This window comes from Periophthalmus magnuspinnatus, chromosome 6, assembly GCF_009829125.3.
Source record: "Periophthalmus magnuspinnatus isolate fPerMag1 chromosome 6, fPerMag1.2.pri, whole genome shotgun sequence".
NCBI lineage: Eukaryota > Metazoa > Chordata > Actinopteri > Gobiiformes > Gobiidae > Periophthalmus > Periophthalmus magnuspinnatus.
The window spans coordinates 113,986-137,724 of record NC_047131.1 but is presented as its reverse complement, the minus strand read 5'-3'; the positions used below and the strand labels follow the sequence as shown (position 1 = coordinate 137,724).

The window sequence follows — 23,739 nt, the reverse complement described above, 5'->3', positions numbered from 1 at the left end:
CTCACGATGCTCCTCACTGAACTCAACCAGCACTGCCTCGTGCACCTCTTCTCCTTTCTGGACAAAGAGAGCCGAAGCCGCCTGTCCCGAACCTGTCTGAGGCTTAAGAAGGTGTTTGAAGAGCCGTGTCTGTGGACTCGGCTCCAGTTCAGCTCTCCAACTCAGCTCAGAAGAGGTGACTTCATCCTAAGCCCGTCGCTGAGGTTTCTGACCATCAGCTGGTTCTCCATCAGGGTCCAGCAGGTTTGCAACATTGAGGACTGGCTCAAGAGCTCCTTCCAGAAGGACATGTGCAGCCAACACGACGGACTGGTCAGGGACTTTCTCCAGAGAGTCTATCAAATGTAAGTTCACTTTTATCTCATAGGACAAGTTTGTTGAATTGATACTTTGCAGCTGATGTCATCAACATTCCCTTGGGATGTGATGCTAACTGTAAGCACTGCTCTGTCTGAAGCTCTGTGACTCAAGTTAGACTTAATCTGAATTTTAATTTAACACAATCTGACCAGAAAGAGCTGATTTATCTAAACTACAGCAGGGGAGCTGATTTGTGCTGTTAAACAAGTCCCTCTCAAACAACATTACAGTCACAAGCTAGCTAGCACTAGCATTAGCCAACAGTTTTTCAGGTAGTCACTCTCACTTTTTTGTGTTAAATCAAGCTCCTAAACAGGACCATGAATGCTTGGATTGATCACAGGCTCCTGGATAAGTGCTCTTTAAATCACTTTTGTATTTTTTCTTGAGTTTTCAGACAATTTTTAAACTTTTTTGTCTGTGTTTGCTAATGCTAATGTGTTAACATAGTAACTGCTGAACATTCCAGCAATAGGCATACATGTAGAACACCCCCAGTGTGATGTCACTGCAAAGTATGAGTATATTGGAGAGGTTTACGATTGCACTTCCTGGTTGGACATGTATGTCTATAGCGTAATGTTCAGCAGTAGAGTAGAGCCTCCAGTTAGCATCACACTCCCAGGATATGTTGCCGACAGCAGCTACAAAGGATCAATAGGAGCAGTCATCATGATGTAATATTGAAAAAAGTCCTGATAACTGGCAACATCTCCTCAGTTTAACTCACAGACTATTACACTCGCTAGCTCTCATGAAGCTAACAGTGTTTCACCACAGTAACAATGTCAGTTCTAAGGGGAGTAATGCGGCTCACTAATGCAGTTATAGAGTGTTTGATGCTCGCTGACCTCTGCAGACGACAGTGATGCTCACTGACCCCTGCAGAGGACAGTGGCCTTTCTGTTAGCTCCACATGGGATCTGACCTATGCTCTCAGAACTCAGGCTTCCATGGAGACACAATGCACACATTAGCATTAGCAAACACTGTCATAATAGGAAGAAGTCAAGAAAAAACAGTACATTTTCAAGAGCCTGCAATCAATCAGAGCGTTCATGGTCCTGTTTAGGAGTTTTACACAAAAAGGTGAAAGTGACTTACTGAAAAACTGCTGGCTAATGCTAGCTAGCTTGTGACTGTAATGTTATTTAAGAGGGACTTGTTTAACAGCACAAATCAGCTCACCTGATGTAAGTCAGCTCTTTATGGTCAGACTGTGTTAAAACCACTGTATAAAGAAGTGAATTGACTGAGTGTGACGTAACCCACAGCATTCGGCTCTGGTCAAATGAAGCTCATAAAGGCTAGCAGTTATAGCAATTTGGGGCAAAGTTCCATTTCTGGAATTCTGACCGTGAGTATTATAGCAGCCAAAGAGCCAATCCGGAGCAAAGCTATTGAAGTATAATAGTGAGATAAAAAACCCAGGATCACGTAGAGTGGGTTAATATGAACATTTTAAGACCAAAATGACGAGTCTGAGCAGCCGTTACAGAGAGAGGGGACAGTTTTTCAATGTAAAGTGAATTGGAGCCATAGTCGATGGAGCTGGAAGTGCACTGATGATCACCTCCTATTTGGAACACGCCGGCTAGCAGATTAGCTATGTCCATTTACATATGCAGCCTATGGTTACAACAAAGCTTAGATTAAAGTCTAACTCCAGTAACAGAGCTTCAGACAGAGCATTGTCTACAGTTAGCATCACACCTACTGTCATACTCCTGGTGCTATTTTGTTCATGAATCAAAATATGAACAGCCTTCTTTCCCCGAGATCGCTCCTACTAGCTTTAGCAACAGGTTTGATTGACAGTGTTGCTAATGCCTTCTCCCTACTAAACGAATGATGTGAGTGAGAAGGGGCGTTACCCTCAAGAGCCTCCGGATTAGCTCTTTTGTTGCTATGATACTGAATTGGCCGCTACAACTGCTAGACTCGATGAGCTTCATTTGGAACCAAACGCTGTGGGTGATGTCACACTCACTTAGTCCACTTCTTTATACACTCTGATCAGATGGTGTTGTGTTCTAGTTCAGTCCTGACAAATGCAGACACTGGATCCAACTGCTGTAGTGTAACGTAAGGGGAGCTCTCTGTATGCATCATTAAAGAGGTAATGTGAGGCTGATTATCCTGAGGTCAGAGGCTCACTCAGGTATATTAAACAACTTCACTATGTGCTGGAAAGTACAGGAACACACAGCTTTGGAACTGACTGTGCCTTGGCTCGTGTGACTTTGAGGACATTTAGGAACACAGACTCAACAGCCTGCAAAACAAAAGCAGGAAGACTAAAGGGCCTATATTACAAAAAATGGACTCTGGTGAACTTTACGCCATGTTCTAATGCTAATACCTCCTCAAAAGTCTGTCTACATGTCCAAAGCTCAAAATGCTCTGTTCCACCCTGTGATGTCATGAAGTGGTAGTTTTCAAGTTATTTAAAAAAAAACAAACACAACTCCAGGTCTGTTTGTGATGAGGAAACAAAATTAGAACAGAGATCAGAGAGTAGTGTTAAGGTAGTTTGGGCCCTTTAAATTAGCACCAAATATGGGCCAGTTTTACAATGAACTTAACTTAAGTTTAGAAAATGTCGACTAGTTTTAACTAAATAAGCAGTCCCCTGTGACATGGAGTAGGTGTGGTCGGCCCCCACAACCCATCAGCCGCTGCTGCACAGTGTACCCCCCGAAGGACACCGCTAGGGACACAGTCAAATGTCTTCTCCAGATGCACAAAGCACAATGTGGACTGGTTGGGCAAACTTCCAACTCACTCTCACTCTCAACTCTCTCTGGGAGGAGGCCCCAGCGAAGACCCAGGACACGCTGGAGGGACTATGTCTCTGGCCTGGGAACGCCTTGGGAACGAGCTGGAAGACATGTCTGGGGTGAGAGAAGTCTAGGAGTCCCTGCTTAGACTGCTGCTCCCGCGACCCAGCCCGGATAAGTGGAAGAAAATAGATGGATGGAAGGAAACATCCATTTTACTCCTGACCCACAATGCAGCTGTGGAATCTCATTTTGTGAATGTCATCATCAAGCTGAAGTGTTCAAATAAGACTTCATCCAATCATCCAAACCTGTCACACTTTCACAGCTTCTGTCTGTTCTGGTTGTGGTTGTAGTGTTTGTCACAACCCTGGAGCATATATTCCTCTGACAGTTCTCCCTCTCGCCTGCAGGTGTCCTCACCTCCTTGAGCTGAGCCTGTCGGGCTGTGCCCACATCTCTGACCAAGACGTCCTGTGTGTGCTCAAGAGCTGTCCCAAACTGCGCTGCCTTCATCTGGAGAATTGTGTGAGGATTACAGATGCTGCTCTGGAGGGTCTGCTGACCTACGGGACCAGCCTGCAGGAGGTCAGGGTGGACTTCTGCAGAAACATCTCCCAGAGTGCACTGCAACGAGTGAGGCAGAGCCGGCCCGCACTGAGGCTGAGAGCGGAGAGGAGCGGGTGTATGATCCCAGACAGTAAACCCGCAGACAGGGAGGACATCCGGAGGACTCTGCAGAAGGTCCTGCTGTTCTCCTGAAGACAGCAATGGACTGTGATTCCAACTATTGATACTTTGCTGTGAGGTCATGCTGGGGGTGTTCTACAGGAATGTCTATGGCAGAATGTTTATCAGTTACCATGGTGACACAATGCACACATTAGCAAACACTGTCAAAAAAGTTTTAAGATTATCTGAAAACTAAAAAAAATATATACAAGTGATTTAAAGAGCACATTGTGTGCCTGTGATCAACCCAAGCGTTCATCGTTCTGTTTAGGAGTTTGATTTTACAGAAAAAGGTGAGAGTGGCTCACTGAAAAACTGTTGGCTAATGCAATTGCTAGCTAGCTTGTGACTGTTTTGTTATTTGAGAGGGACTTGTTTAACAGCATGAATCAGCTCACCTCTTGCAGTTCAGATAAGTCAGCTCTTTATGGTATATAAACACATAAACACGTATACACATACACACATATATATACACACACATACACACATATTCACACATTTACAAATATATATTGCTGTTTTAGTGTTTGGATGAAACTATTTATTATTTTGTACAAAGCGTTGGTTCTTTTTCCAGTGTCTGTGTGACTGATGAAGATGCTTTTGACTAATGAAGATGATTTTCTACTAGTTTAATAAAAGTATTCAAAATGTTATCAAATGTAAACAGCTTTTTCATGTTTATTACATATTAAACCAATTTTCAATATTAATAAAGCAAATGAAATAACCTTATTTAAATATTAAAATACTGTCTTGTACATTATTGGAGAAAGAAAACAAACAAAAAAAACAAAAACAAAACTAGACTTTAGTCACATTTTTTGTTTAGTTATCATAAAATACAAATTTGGATTTTGAGATTTGAGTAACCCTATTTCAAAAGGTCCATTGTCACCTCCGTATTTTTTTGATGACGTCATTCATCTACACGTTAGCGTCGAGTTTCTAATTGTAGCGCTGAAAATCCATAACATCTGTGCACTTCCCATTTTTGCCAGTAGAAGGCAACACATACCTCATCCATGTGTTAAAGGTTCTATATCACGCTGTGAGCTGTAAGTCATGTTCTAATGCCGTTACCTCCTCAAAAACAGACCTGGAGTTGTGTTTCGTTTCATTCACACATGTTTGGGGAATACTTTATTATTAGTCTGTCTACATTTCCAAAGCTCAAAATGCTACATAATTAGGCCCGAGCCTGGGACAACGTCCCAGTGAGGGACTCATTAAAACCGCGTCCGGAGCACGGAAAATGGCAAAAATCAAGTAGTAAACACGCCCCGACATGGCAGTGAGTGGTGTCAAAAATTAGAACTCGACAAGCTCTAATTTTCACAAAAGACCCTGAGACAAAATAACGAAAGACGACTCGGTAGTGCCACCTCAAACTTTGATTTTCATGGGGCCAATGGGAGACGGACTCAGAAAAAAGTCAACGTAAAAATCCGAAACTCATATAAAAAAATAGAACATGTCGAGACATGACAAAAATGATATTATTGCCCCGCCCTAAAATGTACAGGAAGTCGGCCATATTGGATCAAAGCCGGGAATGACAAAAGTGCACACCCTCACATTCAGGACATCTCCTCGCACAGTTTTCATCACAAACACTTCAAATTTAACCAAATCCCACTAAACTCATGTGTGATTAATGATTATCAATTACATTTTGAATATGACTTTGGGTGTGGTCAGGGTGAATTTTCAACAAAATCACAATATTTTGAATATTTCACACAAAAAATTCTCTTTCAGACATTTTTTGTTGGGAAAAAAGCTAATACAGCATTTATGCACATTTGTGACCTGAACACAATGATGTGCAAATCAATGTGCTCTCTCAAAAAATGGCTCTCTAGTGCCCTCTTCAATTTCCATTTTCAAAAACTCATAGAATACAATAGATTTGTCGTGGACTTGTGAAAAAATTCCCAGGGGCCTTATTTGTGATGGGGCACAATGGGAGAAAGTCCCATGACTGTAGCTATTATGGTCTAGGAAAAAAATAATGGGTGGAATTTTTTTTTCCATTATTATTATTATACATGCCACTTTGAAGCCACTTTTGACCCCCTGAACATTAACGAAAAGTCAATTTTATTGGATCTAAAATTCAAGACTGGCGAAAAATTTAGGTTTTTGATATTCCTACTGAAAAATATTGACAAATGACTCGGTAGCGCCCCCTACAACCCCAATGCATTTTTTAAAAACAAAGTTTGACATAGACATTTGAAAATTGGCACATACATCCCCGTTGACATACTGATCAAAAAAGCCAATGAGAACATACCTCTATTTGCAACCATGTTACCGTGGTAACATAATAAATGTGTCATTGAAATGAATGGGGTTCAGAGTACTGGACTTTGTTGTAGAATAAATAGATGCTCTACACTCATCAAACTATGGCCTAAAATTCAAGACTGGCAAAAAATGTTGTATTTCATGTGCAAAAAAAATTATGTTTCAAAATGACTCAATAGAAATTTGGTACAAAAATAGAACACAACAAGACAAGTAAAAAATTATATTATGACCCCACCCTAAACCCTACAGGAAGTCGGCCATTGTGGGTGGAACCCCATTTTTTCAAAATTTTACCTCTCACATTTGAATTTTTTGCGCCTCGGATTTTCATTCAAGAAACTTGCAAATTGGTCAAAATGAACTAAACCCATGTGGGATTATAAGCAACTCTCCTGAATGTTTTTAAGTCATAAAATGTGGGTGTGGCCAGCCTGCAAAGAAAAAAGACGTTTTTTGAAGTTTTAAATGACCCGTAACTCAAACATGCAGTGTCCTATTTCCCGGAATTAATATACGTTTGTTTATACGTAAATCTGGATCTGAGTGCATAGATATGCAATTTACATATGTCAAACTTTACATTACTCCACAGCGCCCCCTTGAACTTATTTATGGTACACAAACAAATTAATTTCTCACAAACATTTGAAATTTGGCATTGACATCCCTCTTGCCATACTGAAAAAAAAGCCAATGAGAACATACCTCTATTTTCAAAGGTGTTGCCATGGCCAATGTCTGACATTTCCCATTGAAATACATGGGTTTTGTTTAACAGGGATGAAAAATAATTACTGTGTCATAGACCATTGAAATTTGGTACACATATTCCTCATCATCATACTGAACAAAAAAGCCAATGAAGACATACCTCTATTTCCAACCGTGCGGGCATGACAATGTGATAAATGGTCTCATTGGAATGAATGGAGTAGTATTACTAAGACGCTGATTTTGGGGGGAGGGGTGATGTAAGTGGGAACGAAAGGCAGGATCTCCGCGGTGGTGTGTACCCTGCGGTCGCAAGGGGTGGCGAGGGCCTTTATCACTGCTTGCAGTTTTAATTATTATTATTATTCTCTCAAACTGAAAACACTCTGTTCCACTTTGTGATGTCATTTTGCCTTTAGCTCAGTAGAGGTCGAGGGCTGCAATCATCCAGATGATTCTAGTGAAGGTGTATTGAATTTTAAAAAACAGTGGAGCGCTTCCTGTATTACCACATGACATCACAAGATGGAACAGAGTGTTTTCTTTTCGAGAGAAGAACTCAACCTAAATATGCGGGGTTTGTGAATGAAACAAAACCCAACTCCAGCTCTTTTTGTGATGAGGAAACAATATTAGAACACAGATCAGAAAATAGAGGAATAAGGTAATACAGACCCTTTATAGTCATGTTTGCATTGGACCTGGTTGTTTTTTTCCTTCTGTCAGTAATTAGCTGTAGGTTTTCGTAAGATGTGATTGGCTGAGACCTGGACTGATATGAACCCTCTGATGTAAACAGAGGAGGGAATGTGTGACCCTGGCCACGCCTGACCCAACCACAGGAAAGACTCCACTTTTGTATGGTCATTTGTGTGGTTACTACAGCCTGACCTCACCTACACAAAACAATGGAGAGAACAGAAAGTTGTCTGAGGTAAGGCCAGATCTGGTGTCCACCATGTGAAATGTATAGCTCTGTGTGTGAGGCAGGCGTATAGACAAGGTTAAAGCTGTCACTATAGTCACTATAATCCCATCCTTTTCCCGTTATCTTGTTCCCATTATCCCAGACAATAGGAAATACAACATTTATAAACAGAACCTGCAAAAAATTTCTCTGTTTATGTTGATATCATAAACTGTATAAAAAAGTGGGCCAAGTGAGTGTGACGTCACCCACAGCATTCGGCTCCAAATGAAGTTCATCGAGGCTAGCAGTTATAGGGGCTAATTTGGAGCCCAGTTCCATATTTGGAATTCTAAATAGCAGCCAAAGAGCCAATCTGGAGTGAGGCTGTTGAAGGTAACGCCCCATCCAGCTGCACCACTGGTCTAGCAGGGAGCAGGCGCTGAACAACTTTGTCAATCAAACCTGTTGCTAACATTAGCAGGAGCGACCTCTGGAAAGAAGGCACCTAATTTGTCTGTTATATCTTCTAATGTTCATATCTTGATTTACAGACACAATGGTGAAATAAAAAACCCAGGATCATGTAGAGAGGGTTAATACAAACATTTTAAGACCAAAATGGCGAGTCTGACAGCAGCAGTTACAGTGAGAGGGGACACAGTTTTTACATACAAAGTGAATTGTTGCCAGAGTCAATGAAACCCGAAATGTGCCCCTGATCACTTCCTGTTTGAAATGTGGCAGCTAGCAGGTTAGCTATGTCCATTTATACATACAGTCTATGGTTAATACTAGTGATGTCACAATACTAAAATGACTCAATACGCGATACTGATTCCGATTCCATGATGATAATAAAAACACTCTTTTTTTAGACAATATACTGTGATTGTCCACATTAAACGGTAATACTTTGTGGCCTTATATCTGTGTAATCCCTCAATAGTCCAGGTAGGTTCCATAGTGGTCCATGGGTGTATACCAGTCTATGTGTTTTATACTTATAGATATAGCTCAACATCCTTATAAAGATATTCAGAAAAGTAAAATTCATGCATGTTTAACACACAAATCCTGCAAATTTAGGCCGAGTTCTTCTCTCGTACAGAAAACACTCTTGTGATGTCATGTGGTAATACAGGAAGTGCTCCACTGTTTTTTTAAACTCCATACACCTTCACTGGAATCATTTGGATAATTTAAGCCCTGGATTTGCCAATCTCTATTGAACCAAAGGTAAAAAGAAACAAACAAAACACAACTCCAGGTATGTTTTTGAGGAGGTAACAGCATTAGAACATGGCTTAAAGGTACAAGAGTCAATCTTGTGTAATACAGGACCTTTAAAGCGCATTAGTGGCACCAATCTGTCCAGTTTTACATGTTCTTCAAATGGATTCTATTTTTGGGAAGCAAAATAACCAAAAGCTTTTTTCCCCATTTCAGTTCTAGACAACAAGTGAGATATTGAGTCAGTCTGTCGTCGTTGTCCCATAAATACATTTAATAAATACATTTATACAGTGTTCTTCAGTTTTGTATTTTTGCAGTAAAAATGCCTTTTCCATGAGTTTTCTTAACATGTCAGAATATCTAGAGGTTTTTTTTTTAGACCCAGTTGCACATTACACTGTAAGTATGGAGCACAACAGTGACTGCCCACTGACCTATTTAAAACATTCAAATATTAAGATTTCAAAGGTATCATGGAGTCTAACAAGCTATGTGCTAACCAGCTACATGCTAACTACACTGCCTGCCCTCAAAAAAAAAAAAAAAGTCAGACACTAATATTTCGTTGGAATATATATATATATATATATATATATATATATATATATATATATATATATATATATATATATATATATATATATATATATATATATATATATATATAGCTTTGATCACGGCATGCATTCGCTGTGGCATTGTTTTGATAAGCTTCAGCAATGTCACAAGATTTATTCATAAATGTTTCACCAAGATCTTGCACTGATGATGGTAGAGTCTGACCACTGTACAAAGCCTTCTCCAGCACATCCCAAAGATTCTCAATCTGGACTGTGTGAGGGACAATCCATGTGTGAAAATGTCTCATGCTCCTTGAACAACTCTTTCACAATTTGAGCCCGATGAATCTTGGCCTTGTCATCTTGGAACATGCCCGTGCCATCAGGGAAGAAAAAAAATCATTGATGGAATAATCTGGTCATTCAGTATATTCAGGTAGTCAGCAAATTTAAAACAAGATTTTGCAAAATGTTTTAATAAGAATTTGCCACTCTCTACGGAACTAAAAATAAAAGGAGAAAACTACCGCTTTATGACATCACAAGTGGAACAGAGCCTTTTGAGCTTTGGAGATATAGACAGGCTAATAATAAAGTGTTACTCAAACATATGTGAATGAAACAAAACACAACTCTAATTATGTTTTTAGGAGGTAACACCATTAGAACATGGCTTAAAGCTCACAAGAGATTTGGGTAATACAGGACCTTTAAGGGCAGTTATTTTTATGGCCTGATGTAAATGTGTTGGTGGTTATGCTGCTGATGCTGCTCTGAAGAGGAGACCAAAATGAGCCAGTGATGAACTCTAACGATTTCTGCCACATTAAATATATGGAATAGTAAAAATCCAGTTTATGACCTCTGACTGTAAGAGCTGTTTTTGGACTCACATAAAGCTCTGGAGCGTTACACAATTGAGTTTATAACAGGGAGAGATTTTCCACTCCCATCGTATAGTGCTCTGGAATGTTAAATGGAGGCAGGCTGTGGCGTATGTGCGTGTGTGTATGTATATGTGTGTGTGTGGGTGTGTGTGTAGTTACATCTGCTTCACAGTGAGGGACTGAGACCTGATGTGAACCATAGCGATGTATATATGGAGCCAATGATCCTTTGAAAACTGAACACACTCCCAACGCCACAGTTACATTTTTACATTTTTATTCACATCTTCTCAATGTAAATATGATTACAATGTTCCAGGATATGGCATTATTAAATCAATCTGTTGTCATGTCACCAGTTTTCCAATGTATATTTTTAGCAATAAAATCCCTTGTAGTTTGAAGGCTATGCTAAGTAACAAAGCTTTTTAGGTGCATTAAATATACATATATAGCTTTTTATACTGAATTCATATATCTTTTGAATATTGTCATGTAAGCACCATTTTTATACTGAATGCATATATTCTTTGAATGCTGTATCCTTTTGAAGGTTGTTTAACAAGCACTAACTATTCACTCATTATAACAGTCTCTCTTTAAAGGCAACATTGTGTGATATGAATTATGGGAAACTGTTGGGGTTGTGTAGACACTCCTTTACAGAGATAAGGCTGCTGGAGTAGACTCAAGGCCGAAAAACAGACCGGTGCAGCCCAGAGAGGTGAACGAGGCCGGAACTGCTCAACATAATATTTGCATATTCATGTTGCATGTTACATTTTTATTCTTTGGGGCCAGGGAAAGGCAGACAGACCGCCTGCTGCACATTCAAGGGATAGATCATATGACCCCAAGTGCTGTATTAGATTGTAACTGTCAGGGAAATAAACTTTTGAGATTTGAATTGACCGAATCCAGTCGTCATTTTGATAGAACACGCCTAATAAGTTGTATAAATGATGTACAACAATCCAGGCAAAGCGATGACCTCTCTTACATAGTGTGCTTTAAAAAAACAACAAAAACATATTAAGTCTTTATTCCAAAAAACTAGGATAGGTTAACATATTGAGCCTCATTAATCTTTAGCAGTTGTGATTAACAAAGGGTTAAACAGCAGTTGTAGTTTACAGTTACATGGCTCTAGAATGGCTTGTAGAATGGTGTGGAGAATGGCATGGTAGTTAAGGACACAGTTCACAATGTCGTTCCCAGGAGTGAAATTGAAGCCACTAACAACAGGATGCAGGCTCACTGAAGGCAGATAGGCCAATGAGACAGAGCAAGGAAGGAACTATATAATGAGGGTCATGTGAGGTCCACAGTCCACAGTAGCCATTGGCAATTCCAGGACTGAAATCATCCAAATGATTTGAAGGTGTTTTTTATGGAGTTTAAAACACAGTGGAGCATTTCCTGTATCACCACATGATATCTCAAGGTGAAACAGAATGTTTTCAGTGTGAGAAAAACTCAGCCTAAATATGCAGGGTTTGTGTGTTAAACATGTGTGAATGAAACAAAACACAACTCCAGGTCTGCTTGTGATGAGGACCCCGTGTCTGCTATGCCTGGAATGTTCAACAGTATGACATTAAACATATCTATCAGTCTTTTTACTGCTCAAAATGATCGCCTTTCCACAGATCCGACCAGTACCTACCTCCTTGTCTGAATGGAGATGTACAAATTTAATGCCATATGGCCATTCTACCCAAAGTAATAACATTTCCACAGGCAGGTGTGTTTTAGCCTATATGCAGTCTCAAGATACAGTGTGGGGACCCATGTATCAGGTGTCTGAAAGTCGATAAACCCTGAATAATGCATAGAGCACAAAGCCTGTCCCAACCTGTGTGTCGGGGCATCTGAGGAAAATCTGAAACTTCAAACAACTTCCTGTTTGCCTTATATGGCCGACGCTCAAGGCTCTTCCTGTCACTGGGTCCTGAGTGAGTGAGGCTGTTCGGGGGGACATTTTTTCTGCACTTTTTCTCCATGAGCAGACACGTGTCCAAAGTGTAGATTGTTTATATAAATGGACATAGCTAACCTGCCAGCTGCCCATTCCACATAGGAAGTGATCATGGGCACGCTCGACTCTGGCTCCAATTCACTTCTACTGAAAACCTGTCACCCATCTCTCGTCATTTTTGTCTTAAAATGTTCGCATTAACCTGCTCTTCATATTTTTTTAAAATTTCACTATTATGTCTGTAAATCAAGATATGAACATTAATAACAGACAAATCAGGCGCCTTCTTTCCCCGGGGTTGCTCCCTCTAGTATTAGCAACAAGTTTGATTGATATCGTTACTTAGCACCTGCTTCCTACTAAACCAGAGGTGCAGGGATGTTACCTTCAAGAGCTTCGCTCCAGATTGCCTCCTTGGTTGCTATGATACTCGCAATCTGAATTCCAAATATAGAATTGTTCAAATATTGTTTCCTCATCACAAACAGACCTGGAGTTGTGTTTTGTTTCATTCACAGGTTTAACACACAAACCTTGCATATTTAGGCCGAGTCCTTCTCTCAAACTGAAACCACTCTGTTCCACCTTGTGATGTCATGTGATGTCACACAGGAAGTGTGTTTTTAAACTCTATACACTTTCATTAGATTAATTTGGTTCATTTCATGGCCTGAAATTGTTAGTTTCGTTAATCTCTTATTTTCAAGACACCATTTTGTCAATGTACCCCTGTTTTCACCTCCACCTCCACTGTGACGTACACACCCACTGTGACGTACACGCACGCTGTGACGTACACGCCCATTGTGACGTTCACACCCACTGTGACGTACACGCACACTGTGACGTACGCACTTCCTTCTCCAGTTTTATTTTCTTGATTGGTGATACTCATAAGATTTGGAAGCATTGGGTAGTCATTTTGGTACAAATGAAAAAAAATGCGCTGCTCTAGTGTGATGTGCAACTATCCATAGGGGGAGCCAACAGCTTGTTGTGATGACATTTACGACAACATCAGCTCCCATTGGGCACTGCAGTTTTCTAACACGGAAGTCAGCTGATTTGTTTCTTTTATTAAGTCCTTTTAGATGAATATTGTGATTTAAAATGTGTAAATTATAACATAATGATCCATAGGGGTCAGAGATGAGAACCATAGGGACACAAGCACAGTAGGACTGGTTTGATAAACATCTCTCCCTCTGCAGACCTGTATGTCTTGTGTCTATAGGTGCACACACAGAGGACAGTATGTTGTGGTCTGTTTAAAGGAGCAGCAGCAGACGGAGCTTTGAGTCACGAGTCTCACACCTCCTCTTCGGCTCGGCTCCATCTGTCCCTCTTCTTCCTCACAGTGTCAAAACTTATCCTCACACATACTACAAATGCCCTCTGCTCCTGTCACTCAGAGTCATGTGACCTCCATCTCAAAACGAGCGATTTCACAAATCCTGAAAGTAGAGCATTCGAGAACTGCAGTAAACAGATCGTCTGTGTTGGTCATGTCTGTTCTATAAATACTCATTTGAAAATATGTTTATTAAAGGGCCCGTATCACACTCTGAACTGTCATAATGTTTTTTCCTCATCAAAAACATACCTGGAGTTGTCTTTTGTTTCATTCACACATGTGTAACACACAAAACCTGCATATTTCATATTTTGAGTTCTCTGAAACTCTTTCACCTTGTGATGTCATGTGGTAATACAGGAAGTGCTGCATTGTGTTTTTAAACTAACTCAAAATTATAAATGATAACAAAAACATATCTTTTCTTTTACTTTCTGTTGATCTGTCAGGATTTAGGGAGCCATATAACAGGAGGCAAAATAAATTAATGGATCAACCTCCCAAAGGCTCTGGGTGATTGACAGCTGGATTTAACCAATTACAGTAAAGTGTGACCTTCATGAAGAAGTGAATAGTTTTAAATATATTTTTATGCTTCCTCTAAAATGCAGTATGAACCAGCTAAAAGCATATGGATTGTGATGAAATCAAAACTGTAATCTGGCTCCAAATAACTTGTCTTTTTTTTTGGCACATTTTTGCAGCTCAACCAAGACATGAAACATTTCTAACAGATTGTGAAATATTGTTTCAGTGAGAAAAATATCAAGATAAATATGTCTGTCATGCATTGGAACAATGCATGCACATTCCACTCATTGCACAGCTCCCATTATTGCATGATCCAAAATATTGCACATTCCATTCATTGCACAGTTCCCATTATTGCACCATACAAAATATTGCACATTTAATTCATTTCGCAGTCCACATTATTTCAGTCAGTTTGTCCACTGTGGTATCTGGCCTGCCATCTGTTACCAGGCCCATGTGTTCCTTCCTGTCTGGTTTTTAAGGGTTAAGACACAGAGGGGACAAAGGTCATAAAGTCATACTAGCAGGTATGGGTGCAAGATACGGGAATTGCTGAATCTTGGGACCTAACGCCTGAACAAACAACATAGGTTAAGGGGCTGTCCTACAGTTTTATAGTTCTGTGGACTATAAATATGGGTGAGTTTCTTTGTTCGTGGTCTTTCTCACATTGGCTCAGAGAATACCCAGACTCTGTCTGTAATTGGCATATACTCTGTATTTGTAATAAATATCATTACACTATCAGAGCTTGTCTTTTGGGTCATTTCCTGAATACATCCCACTCCGGACAAAACCGGGCTACTATTACAGGTGAGCTGCTCTGTGTGTAAATTAAACTACACCACCCATTCAAGACAATTACATTTTAAACCCACCTCCTTCATATGTTTCTACAGAAAAAAATAAAATCACATTGCCACTATAGATGATGCATGTTTGCTTTGACCATAACCAGTTTTTCATTTGAGCTTTAAATGAAATATACATGGGGCATTCTCTCAGGGTTACCGGCAGACTATTCCATGGACAGATAATACATTCTGACCAAAGGTGTTCCATCTGTGGGGGGTCACAGGTCGCCTCTGGTTGTGGCTCATGTGGTGGGTCCGTGGGGGTTCATGGGCCACCACTCGTGGTGGCTCATGTGGTGGGTCTGTGGGGAGGGTAACAGGTCACCTCTGGTGGTGGCTCGGGTGGTGGATCTGTGGGAGTCACAAGCCACCTCTGGTGGTGGCTCGGGTGGTGGGTCTGTGGGGGGGTCACAGGTCACCTCTGTTGGTGGCTCGTATGGTGGGTCTGTGGGGGGTCACAGGTCACCTCTAGTGGTGGTTCATATGGTGGGTTTGTGGGGGTAACAGATCAGCTCTGGTGATGACTCAGGTGGTGGATCTGTGGGTGGTCACAAATCACCTCTGGTGGTAGCTCGGTGGTTGTGGCTAAATTGTCTTTATATTTAATATACTCCTTTAAATGGTGGTGGTGCGAGGGAGTGTAGGACCTTATAAATCAAGCTCTTTTAAAGTTGACCATGTTGTTAAAGTCCAATAGTCTATGCTTTTTCAGAATGTGACAGTGCTGGCAGGAAATGGGTTTTTATCAAGTACTTGTAGGCCTCTTTTATAGATGGTTTTGTGTTGTGATGCAGGCAAGAGACCAAGTAGTTAAATAGTCTATATAAGAGATTATCATAGAGTAAATTTTAGAAGAGCTCACGTTTTAGTTATTCCGGATGTGACAAAAATTCTGATTACTGAACTGAATTACCTGGGACACTTTTTTTTACGTGACTTTTAAAGGACAATGTTGGATCTAGGATAACTCCAAGGTATTTGGAGTTATCCTAACACAATGAATTTACCTCATCAACTACCAAATACTGTTTCCTGTGGGACAGATACGATGTAAACCACTGAAGAACTTGACTGGGGATGTCAACCTGGACAGTAAGATCTGATGGTTTACGGAGTCAAAGGCTTTCTTCAAGTCTAAGAAGACAGCCCCAGCATAGGGACTCTTATCAAGTAAGCTCTTTATGTTTTCTGTTAACACACACAGTGCAGTGTCTGTGGAGTGATGGGTACGAAAGCCAAACTGTAGTGGATGTAGTGATGGCTTGGTATTTTCTAAATGAACAGTGAAAATTAGCCTTATCTGTTTTAGCACTTGATTTAAAAACTGGTGCTACCACAGCTACTTTCCAATCAGTTGGAACAACCGAATGTTGGAAGGACATATTGAGAAGATGGGTGATTGGTCGTCCAAGAGGATCCTTAAATTCTTCCAAAAAAAATGTATTTAGACCAATTGCATCAAATACTTTTGACTTTCTTTAAGCCTGTAATTACTTTGGCAACTTCATGGTCTAAAATGTCAGTGATCCTGAACATAGACTGATCAGGGTCACTGATATTTTTAGCACAAGCAGATGGGGAGAAGTGTTAAGTGATCTCTTTTACAGAGGTTATGAAAAAGTGTTTAAATGAGTATCTAAAGAAAATAGGTTCTTTAAAACTTGAGTTATTTACGTGTAGTTCCATTGTCTTGTTATTTTTGTTAGATTGACAACCAAGCAATTTGTTTACGTGTTGCCAAATAATTACTATTGCCGTCTGCATTACTATTATGCATATCTATTACATTTATATTTATATATTACATTTAAGAAGTTACACTTGCTTGTTGCTTTATTTTGCATATGAGTAAACCTCTGTCTGAGATTCTGATGACATCACAAAAGCTCCTCTTTTCAAGTATTGACTCCAGATTCAAGTCTTCTGCTTGTCTTTGTTTACGTTTCCCGCAGTGATCTGGACTCACACTAAACCATCCTCTAGAGCTTTGGGGATGAATGCAAACACGATGGAGCAGGACCTTATGGCTGTCACAGTCCAAGTCCACCATGTGCTGTCGCTGTTGCATTCTGGGACTCAGCCAGCAGATATCCAGACCAGAGCGACTCAATGCCAACGGTCCTCAGTGGGTGGTAAAGCGTGTAGACTCTCATGGAGTTGGGGAGCAGGTGGAACATAGATGCTTGAGTGGAGTGGGAGGTTGGAATATAGGCTCCAAATGAAGCTCATTGAGGCTAGAAATTATAGGAGTGAGCATCATAGCAACCAAAGAGCCAATCAGGAGTGAGGCTGTTGAAAGTAATGCCCCTTCCTAGCAGGAGCAAACACTGGGAAAGAAAACACCTGATTTGTCTGATATTAATGTTCATATCTTAATTTACAGACACAATAGTGAAATAAATGATGACGGGATCATGTAAAGCGGGTTAATATGACCATTTCAAGACCAAAATGACGAGTCTGACAGCAGGATTTACAGAGAGAGGGGCCACAGTTTTTCAGTAGAAAGTGAATTGGAGCCAGAGTCAATGGAGCTGAAAGTGTGCCCATGATCACTTTCTGTTTGCAGTGCAGCGGCTAGCAGGTTAGCTATGTCCATTAGTATATACAGTCTATGGTGTAGGCGGAGGTCCAATTCTAATGGGCGGTGGGGAGTGGGTGGAGAGCAGAGTGGAATGGGAGGTTGGAGTGACTCATACTTGGCCCATGAGCACCACTAAATGACAGGCTTTCCTCCCTGCAGAGCCAGGGAACATCAGTACAGGACACAAAGAGCACAAATGAGAGATACTAATCTCTTATCTGCAAACATGTTGCTAATCTCCAGGAGCCAATCATTAGTTTTCTTGATGCATAGTGAGTTGAATGCATCAGATGTAAAGAGATATTATTTATATATGTTCTGTAGCTGTTATGTTTGTAGCTTATCGGCTGTTGTTGGTCTTATGAACAGTAAATGGTCACATTTTTATACAGCATTTTTCCACCTTTAAAGCTCAAAGCTCCTTACATCAAGGAACCGCTAACTGCTAGACTTGATGAGCTTCACTCACTTAGTTCACTTTATACAGGCTGTGACATCAGCCATTTTCAGCCATTGGTTTCTCTGGATTCTAAACAATTGATCATATCAGCCATGAACAAACCCATATCTCTTGATCTCTAATCAGGAACTCACATTTCTCTGATGACTCCAGGCTTGACTAATAAGCTGCTGTCAGCCTGATGTACACGTAACAGTGACCAGAAGTGTATTGCATAACTAGCAGTAACTAATCCTGACCTGGGGCTGAAATTTCTGCAAAACACAGCGTATTTTTACATCAGACACAGGGATAAGCAGTGAGGGGGTGTTTACTGGGACAGTGGTGTTGTGTTAGTGAAGCACACAGCCCTGCAATTGTATTAAGACTTGTCTGTTGTGTATCACTCCATTCAGTCCTGTTTTCCTCCAGAGCTGAGCCAATCACAGATGGGCCAGCGAGTTTTGTAATACAGAATTTCCACCCAATTGACTGTTTGCAAATGGGTTAACTTCTCTTATCTACACTAAACTCTATGTATGTAAAGCTAGGAACATTACATACACTGTAAAAAGTGGACTGAGTGAGTATGACGGCTCGAAATGAAGCTCATCGAGGCTAGCAGTTGTAAGTGCCAATGTGGAGTCAACTTCTGTGTTTGGAATTCTGACCACGAGTATCATAGCAACCAAAGAGCCAATCTGGAGCGAGGCTGTTCAAGGTAATGCCCCGAGGCTAGCAGTTGTAAGTGCCAATGTGGAGTCAACTTCTGTATTTGGAATTCTGACCACGAGTATCATAGCAACCAAAGAGCCAATCTGGAGCGAGGCTGTTCAAGGTAATGCCCCTTCCCACCTGTAGCACTGGTTTACAAGGGAGTGGGCACTTACCAACGCTATCAATTAAACCTGTTGCTAACGCTAGCGGGAGCAACCTTGGGAAAAGAAGGTGGCTTATTTGTCCGTTATTAATGTTCACATCTTGATTTACAGACACAATAGTGAAATAAAAAAAAACAAAAACAGGATCATGTAGACCAGGTTAATACGAATACCAAAATGATGAGAGAGAGGGGGCACAGTCGATGGAGTCAGATGCACGCCCATGCTTACCTCCTATTTGGAAAGCAGCGGCTAGCAGGTTACCTATGTCCATATTTATATATATAATATATATATATATATATATATATATATATATATATATATTTATATATTTTTTTTTTTTTTTTTACACTGCCTGGCCAAAAAAAAAAAAAAAAGTCACCACCTGGATTTAACTAAGAAAATAGGTAAAAGGCTCCTCCAGTTGGTCAGGTTCAGCAACAGTATGTGCTCCAAGAATGAGGTCAGCTGACTACCTGAATATACTGAATGACCAGGTTATTCCATCAAGGGATTTTTTTCTTCCCTGATGGTATGGGCATATTGCAAGATGACAATGCCAGGATTCATCGAGCTCAAATTGTGAAAGAGTGGTTCAGGAATCATGAGACATGGGCCGTGTCTCAATTCGCCAAATGCACCTTTTGAAGGTACCCTTCAAAGTACTCCTCAAAGTATAGTTTGAAGGTTCCGGACGAGAATGTGTCCTCCTCAGTGTAGCCGCCATCTTGCTGAAGTGGGACAGGCCCACACCACGGACTGCACTTCCACCGCTGTCTTTGAGCGTATGATACGTACATTACGTACGTTATTTTTTTATTATTTATTATTTAATAGAAGAAAAGTCAAGATGTCGTCGTCACAGCCGTTTCTTTCTGTTTAGATTGAATATCAATAGGCAAATATAACGTTCAAGGTGATTTTTTTCTCAATTGTAGCTACTTCACAACTTTAACAAAATATACCTTGTGAAAACGTAATAACAGAGATAGAGGTAACAATATAATTTTTTGATTCATAGTCTATAAACCAGAGAACACTGATTAGCGGTACATAAAGTGGGATATTGCAGTTTAACGATTCGGTATTTTGACCAGTGGCCAAAATACCGAATCGTGCCCTCTACTTTAATCGTGCCCTCTACTTTAATAACAGTAGAGGGCACTGTTTCCCTTCTATGCTGTGCCAGTTATTTTCATCTTATGATTGTAAGGTATTTTCTAGCAGTGCAGTGCTACATCAAACTAGTATCTTGATTTACTAACACGAAGGTAAATAAAACGTGCCACCAGGGGGCACAGACCTATGGAATGTACTGGAACTCATGAAGATTTTGTGCACGTCTCAGGACTCTCTTCTATCATTTCCTGAGAGTCTGTTGCTTCATTGTTCACATTACCTGTGTGGAACTCATTAAACTCTTCTGACTTTATGTTTCAGTCTCTTGGTCTTTGACGCTTACAATAGAAACGAACATTCTTACATTATTCTTATTGCAATAATAATTTCTAATGATAATAATGTCTTCTTATTGCCTAACAATAGCTACACATTCCTTTATTTCATGTAACTCCTTTTTAATCATCAAACACACGGCCTGTACTTATCTTTATTCAGATTTAACAGTTTCATGTCGCACTGTTGTAGATTATTTAAACCAGTACGAACATTTGAATGTGTATTGCGCAGCGGACTCCATTTTCTTCTCTTTTTTGTGTAGTCGCGGTGCATGATGGGATATAGCAGTGCGTGAAGTGTGCATGGATGCACACTTCGGTTACGTCCGATCTCCATGGAAACGGTGGAAAGGGCAGGGCAGGTTTGTCGGGCGCATTCAGTAGGGTGCATTGAAATGGGACAGCCCTTGCCGCGTCGGATATTTCATATCTGCCCTTCGACGCACACTTCCAATGGTGATTCTAAGGCCATTTTGGCGAATTCAGACACGGCCATCATTTTCACACATGTATTGGTGGCTGCTGGAGAATGGTGCTGGAGAATCTTTGCGCAGCGGTCAGACTCTACCATCATCAGTGCAAGATCTTGGTGAAAAATTAATGCAACACTGGATAGAATATATATATATATATATATATATATATATATATATATATATATATATATATATATATATATATATATATATATATATATAAATCCTCCTCACCCTCCGCAGGTGGTGTCATCATTAACATTAACTCCCCAATTGGAGATTGGGTACGAAGCCCTGACCTGAAAGATAGGATAATGGCCCGAATGAGTGGGAGCCATGAGAAACGATACCCACCATGGAAACAGCAATGCACAGTGGCTGGTGGCTCTGAGAGAAGTCCACAACAACCTTCCTGAACAGAAGGATACAGCCCCATCCAACTATCGGCCAATAACCTGTCTCTCCACAACATGGAAGCTCATGTCAGGTAAGATAAGTGGGCACATGGACCAATACATGAGCACAGCGCAGAAGGGCATTGGCAAAGATACCAGGGGAGCCAAACACCAGCTCCTGGTAGACCGGACAGTCGCCCGAGACTGCAGAATCTACAAAGCCTGGATTGATTACAAGAAAGCCTACGACTCAATGCCACACACATGGAACACTGAATGCCTGGGGTTGTACAACTTCAACAGGACTCTAAGAGCCTTCATTGCAAACTTGATGAGGTTGTGGAAAACAACCCTTGAGGTCAATGGCAAGCCACTTGCACAAGTGACCATCAAATGTGGGATATACCAAGGAGACGCACTGTCCCCACTTCTGTTCTGCATATGTCTGAATCCCCTCAGCCAAATCATCAGCAACACTGGTTATGGATACCGACTCTAGTCACCTCCTCTACATGGACGACATCAAGCTGTGTCAAGAATGAGCGAGACATCGACTCACTGATCCACACCACCAGGATCTACAGCACAGACATTGGAATGTCATTCGGGCTTGAGAAGTGTAGCTGGATGGTGACACAGAAGGGGTCTCCCTCCCAGAAGGGACAATAGCAGACATTGAGGACAGTTACAAGTACCTTGGTATCCTACAAGCAAATGGCAACCTTGAAGAGGAAACAAAGAAAGCAGCCACGGCCAAATACCTCCGACAAGTAAGGCAAGTCCTAATGAGTCAGCTCAATGGCAAGAACAAGACCCAGGCAATAAACAGCTACGCCCTGCCAGTAATCAGATACCCAGCAGGAATCATAAGCTGGCCAAAGGAGGAGATATAGACCACAGATGTTAAGACCCGAAAGCTCCTGACCATGCATGGCAGGTTCCATCCCAAATCCAGCACCCCGAGACTGTACGCGAGTCGTAAGGAAGGAGGTCGAGGACAAGTGGGTGTGAGAGCCACAGTCCAGGATGAAACATCCAAGATCCATAAGTACATCAAGAACAAGGTCCCAACAGATGACGTGCTCAGCGAATGTCTCAGACAGTGGAGCGCAGAGGAAGAGGTGCTGGAGGAACCATCATGGAAGAACAAGCCCCTGCACGGGATGTACCACCGGAACATAACTGAAGAGGCTGATATCAAGAAATCCTACCAATGGCTAGAGAAAGCTGGACTGAAGGACAGCACAATGGCACTGATCCTGGCTGCACAGGAGCAAGCCTTGAGCATCAAAGTGATAGAGGCCCAGATCTACCACACCAGACAAGACCCAAGATGTAGGCTGTGCAAAGAGGCCCCTGAGACAATCCAGCACATAACTGTAGGGTATAAGATGCTGGCAGGGAAAGTATACATGGAGTGGCATAACCACTCCATGGTCCATAACAATAAGTGGCGGGTATAGTGTACAGAAACATCTTGGGGTTTCCAGTACATACTACTGTGTATGTACTGGAAACCGCAAGATCAAGGTGGGAAACACCTCCAAAGGTAGTGGAGAATAATCAAGGCAAGATCCTGTGGGACTTCCAGATACAGACTGACAGAATGGTGAACCAACCAGATGTTGTGGTGGTGGATAAACAACAGAGCTCGTTTCTGTGTAAACTCCGCACACCCGACTGGGCGACAGGTGCGTAGGAGGTGAAGCACTTGTCTAAAAATTAAAGAAAAACTCCCGCACAGTCTCACTCTTAATGCAATTTTATTCCATACAACGTTTCGGTCGCTCTGACCTTCTTCAGGTATGAGGACAGCCCCTTCCGCTCCCCTTATATAAATCAAGGGACCGCCCCCTATAGTTTAATCAACCAATGGTCGTAAGACACATGTATTCACAATCAGAAGCCAAAAAAAACCCGCAAGATTGTGCATAATTTCCTTTACAAACGTTTTTTGTGAATTAAAATACATGGATAATAACCAGAAAAATATAATGATTATTACCAATCAGAAAAAATAGCAGATATATACTATATACTTTGGATTTTCGTAAAAAACAGCATAATTGACATAAATGACATAACTGACCCCTCCAAAAGATTCCATTACATCTCCCTCATAACTCAGAGAGAGGGCAAAAAACTGTTCTACATATCCACATCACAACATTACATTAAACAACAGTTCATCATTTAAGCCCTTAGGACTAAGAGTTTGTAAAGTAAAAATCCAATAGGCTTTGCGTCTCTTTAACGCGCGGTCATGGTCTCCACCCCTCTGCGGAGCAGGCA

The 23,739-nt window shown here is 41.0% G+C and overlaps 1 protein-coding gene across 1 annotated transcript; it reads left to right on the top strand.

The window, feature by feature from the left end:
- fbxl22 (F-box and leucine-rich repeat protein 22) lies at positions 1-3,937 on the top strand. The gene is made up of 2 exons (XM_033968430.2): positions 1-344; positions 3,554-3,937. Exons 1-2 carry the CDS (start codon positions 7-9, stop codon positions 3,900-3,902), a joined length of 687 nt encoding a protein of 228 aa, XP_033824321.1. The 5' UTR covers positions 1-6; the 3' UTR covers positions 3,903-3,937.
- Positions 3,938-23,739: the final 19,802 nt, after the last annotated feature.